Source organism: Rattus rattus, chromosome 1, assembly GCF_011064425.1.
Source record: "Rattus rattus isolate New Zealand chromosome 1, Rrattus_CSIRO_v1, whole genome shotgun sequence".
In the NCBI taxonomy this organism is placed as follows: Eukaryota; Metazoa; Chordata; class Mammalia; order Rodentia; family Muridae; genus Rattus; species Rattus rattus.
This window is the reverse complement of record NC_046154.1, coordinates 31,151,670-31,156,109: the sequence shown is the minus strand read 5'-3', so window position 1 is coordinate 31,156,109 and position 4,440 is coordinate 31,151,670. Positions and strand designations below refer to the sequence as shown.

The 4,440-nt window shown below is 50.2% G+C and overlaps 1 protein-coding gene across 1 annotated transcript; it reads left to right on the top strand.

Moving 5' to 3' along the window:
* Positions 1-391: 391 nt before the first annotated feature.
* Tmem35b (transmembrane protein 35B) lies at positions 392-3,801 on the top strand. The gene is made up of 3 exons (XM_032888470.1): positions 392-516; positions 2,100-2,280; positions 3,115-3,801. The coding sequence occupies exons 1-3, from the start codon at positions 412-414 to the stop codon at positions 3,285-3,287; spliced, it is 459 nt and encodes a 152-aa protein (XP_032744361.1). The 5' UTR covers positions 392-411; the 3' UTR covers positions 3,288-3,801.
* The last annotated feature ends 639 nt before the right edge of the window (positions 3,802-4,440 follow it).

The following is a 4,440-nucleotide window of genomic DNA, read 5'->3' as shown; positions in this document are numbered from 1 at the left end:
ATCTCATTACAGATGGTTATGAGCCACAATGTTGTTGCTGGGATTTGAACTCAGGACCTCTGGTAGGGCAGTCAGTGCTCCTAACCACTGAGCACTACTCCACTCCAGCCCTACAAGTAACTTCCATACAAATGCAAACCGGGGAGACTCACCGGGTTAGGTGGTGTCAGATTCCTCCAGCGCGGTGGGCTTGAAGGCTGGGTCACGTGATCCCCTCCCCCCACCCACACTGCCCCCTCGGCAATAAGTGTGGAGAAGCCTCAGTGGGTGGGTCTTAGTGGAGATGACCACTAGTGGGCGGGGCTGGAAGTTGGGAGGGGCGGGGCGGGCGCGGGGCGGGCGCGGGGCGGGGCGGGGCGACTGTGGTCTTCCGGGTTGGAGGAAGGGTTGTTCAGGAAGCCCTGCGCTGCCATGCTGGTCAGTCTAGGCGCATTGCGAGTTCTGCTTGGCGTCTTCTTCACTCTCACCGGGGCTGCCAAGCTCTTTCAGGTCTCGGCCCCCGTGTCACAACAGATGGTGAGCGACACTCGGGGAAGGATAGCGTGTGCTTGGTTCCCGGGGAACCGGGTTGCCTTCGGGTTCGAGGACGCCTGGGCCTCCCTCCAGTTTTCTAACCTTCTCCAGGTGGGAGGGAACGGGACTTCTACTTCTGCCCAAGTATGCTGTCTACAGTCCGATTTAGAGCTGGAGAAGTGATGTGACTCAGAAGGTCCAGGAAGACAGTGAAAAAATGACCTAGCACCCTTCTGCATCTCACGTCCACCACTCATTGTTCCAGTTTGGGGAGGCTGGAGAGGCAGAATTTTACTTTATTTGGTGTTTGTTTGTTTGAGCTGCTCTTCTGACTATGTAGCTCTGGCTGGCTGGCCTGGAACACACTATATATAGTACCTGGCCTAGAATTTGCAGAGATCCACCTGCCCCTGCCTCTTAAGTACTGGAATTAACGGCTTTTACCACCTTAGAATTTATTTTTTAAGCTTAGGAACTAGCTCTGAGGGTAAAATGTAATTTGCCAAAACATGACACAGCTAGTCAAGCAAGTCCCAAAGTAGACTAATCTAACCTAGTCTCCTCGGTGTCCCATGAAGCCTGGGATGGAAGCCTAAAGGTCACTGACTGTGACCTTATCCCGAGAGGGTCCACCAGCACGTTCAGGCACTCAGGCTCTGTGGAAGACCCCTGTTGCTTCCTAAGCCTACATACTCCTCCTCCTTCTCTTCTCCCCTCTTCTTCCAATTTTCTTCCTCTTCCTCTCTTCTCCCTCCTTTTTTTCTTCTTCCCAAAGATGGTGGGTTCTTTGGGATAGACATGGTAAAATCGAGACAGCTTAAACTCTCTGCAAGTGTGTCTCATGTGTGGCCCTTGGGCCATACACACACTCACTCTCTCTCTCTCTCTCTCTCTCTCTCTCTCTCTCTCTCTCTCTCTCGGATAGCTGTCACTGTAGCCCAGCACAGAATTGTAAAGTGGGGTTCTAGAGTAACTCTGTCGATGACAACATGGAGCTTCCTCCATGGAGGAGTGAGTAGGAGAGGCAGGGCTGCTGTTGAACCATAGGAAGCAGTCCTGAGGGTGGAACTGGCCCAGGGAAGGGTCTGAGTAAGGTGTGTTACTTTATACCCCTTCAGCTGTTCCTTGTGTCTGCCACAGTGGGATTAGGACCTGCATAGGAGATGGAAAGTGTCAGCCATTCTCTAAGGAGCCATCCCACCTGCAAATATTCAGAGAGAAGAGAAACCAGGCCTGCCTGGCAAAAAGAGAATCTTTCCCAGGCCCTGGCCCTAGATGGGAAGGTCCAAGCCCTGCAACCTTCTCCTGGGATTTGAAGCTGGGTTTTCTCCTATGGAGAGGGCTGATGAGGACATAAAGCCATCTCTACACCGGAAGCCCTTTTTCGCTTAGGCGTGACTGCTCCTGGTTGCAAAGGTCAGCCCCATAGGGTAGCCCCCTTCTTACAGGCCTCTTAAGCTAACAGCCAGTCTCAACTTGTAGTAGTTTTGTTAGGGGAGCCAGTTACAGGCAGAGGTCTCTGTTATGCCTTCAGGCACTGCATTTTCTGATGAGTGGTACTGACAGGCATTTCCTACTACCCATAGAAAGCCTTGTTCGAGCAGTTTGCTGAGGTGTTCCCGTTGAAGGTGTTGGGCTACCAGCCAGATCCTATAAGCTACCAAGCAGCTGTGGGCTGGCTGGAACTGCTGGCTGGGTTGCTGCTGGTCGTGGGTCCACCTGTGCTACAGCAGATCAGTAACGTGCTCTTGATCCTCCTCATGATGGGTAAGGGGGCAACTGGGGTCTCCTGGGGACGATAGAAAAAAATCAGATGTTTTTCCTTATGCTGTCTGTCCTCTCTTCTGGGACTAGGAACACACGCTGCTCTGCCATAGCTTCCACAATCTCGAGACTAGGAGTTTTTAAAATGCCTGTACCATATCCTGGCCATGGTGACACTGTCACATGCTTTCCCCATCCTGTCTGTGGCCATGCTGTGTCCCGGTGTAAGCATGTAGTATGACTTCAAGAGCTCCTCCTCTGATAGATGCTCACTCCTGGAGGGTATGGAACAGCAGCCGCCACTTAATGTATAATGTATCTCGTGGGTGTAGAAGCAGCCAGCCGGGAAGCCGGGGTCCCTTGACCAAAGAGGCAGAGAATTTCTCTAGAAGACATTTTCTCAAGAGTTCCACCAACAAGAAACGCCAGTGTACAAACAGGACAACTGCTGCTGCAAAGGCTAGACACCTTTGCGCTGATTCGCACCCCCTGGCCGGTGTCACGTTACTGCCACTAAAACATTCTTTACTTTCAGATCATTACCACACTTTCTCCTCGAGCCCCCGGGTCCCATTCTGAATTCTCCAGTAGATTTAGGGTTATTAAGAAAAGTTGAGGGAAAGTTAGTTTCCACATCCCCATCTTCCCGCTTTGACTCTCCCCTACTCCAGGGCATCCATTAGCTCAAGAGGCTTCTAATTCTTTGTCCTGCTTTCTTGAAGAGGGGTAGAGGAGTGATTAATTGGGGGGTGGGTGGGTAGGGCTTGAGCTGGAATGGGCCAGCCTGGGCCGGAATCCCTGAGTTCTTGGATTTCCTGGATTTCCTTTCTGTTCTAGGGGCTGTCTTCACTTTGGTGGTCCTGGAAGAGTCCCTGAGTACTTATATCCCAGCTGTTGTCTGTCTGGGGCTCCTGCTGCTGCTGGATTCCTGCCAGTTCTTAGTTCGAACTAAAGGAGCGGTCAGATGCCGTAACAAAATCCCTGGTGCACTTGGGAACCGTAGGAAGTGAGTCTTCATGCCACACAGCACAGCAGGGACAGTCATAGCATACTGTCTACAACTTTGTTAGTCATTCAGTGTAGAGAGAGGGCTTGTCTAGGCCTCAGTCTCCCCTAATAACCATGCTGCTCTGTCCTGAGGGGGCAGTAACACTCTTCATGTCACGGGAAAACAGGAAGTAAACGGGAAAGAAACTAAAACCACTTCAGATTCTAATACTCTGTGAATAATCCTCTCAATGTTTTGGCGTGACTGTGCCTCACAACTTTTTCTATAATTATATACAGATGCATGGTTTTTTTTAATGAAATGAGACAGTGTAGCCTATTGCCCACCGTTAAGATCCAGGGTTCTTTAACATCTCTTGTGTTTTTACTCCGTCAATGTTCATGGCTTTAAGCACTCAAGTCACTGAGTTGGGGATGAAGAGGCAGCTGAGGTGCTAGGAACACCTACTGCCTTCGCAAAGGGCCAGGGCTCAGTTCCCAGCATCCTCATGGTGGCTCACAATTCTACCTCTGGTCTCAGAGGATCTGGCACCTTCTTCTGGCCTATTGGAGCACCAAACATGCACATGGTACACACACACACACACACACACACACACACACATGCGCGTGTGCGTGCGCACGAGAAAGCAAAACACTCATGTACATAAAATAAATGTTTTTAAAGGATGAGTTAATTAGTCCACTTCCTCCTGTCCATGAGAGATATCTGGGTTGTTCCTGTGTGTGTGTGTGTGTGTGTGTGTGTGTGTGTGTGTGTGTGTGTGTGTGTGTGTGTGTTTGTGTAGGGGAGATGTGTCTGTGTTTCTGTGTGTCTTATGTGTGTGTGTCTTTGTGTATGTGTGTGTGTTTGTAGAGCTCACAGTAAATGACCTCTACATATTTATTTCCTTTCCCAAGAAGTAAGCGTGCTGTTTCAAAAAGCATCCACATCTTAAAATTTACAAGTTCACACTGGAGAGTGTAAGTGTCTGATTTCTGCCTGTGCTCACTTGGGCCCCATGAGGGATTTCTTGCTATTTCTCTTTATTTTACACTTGCAGTGTTGACAGGCACCTGTTAAAGCGCTGAGGTGTGGCTTAATCCACTGTCCCTTAACACCTGAGTGGAGGTTGGGGGACAGTAGCTGTTCAGTGGTTCAGCAGTCTCTATCTA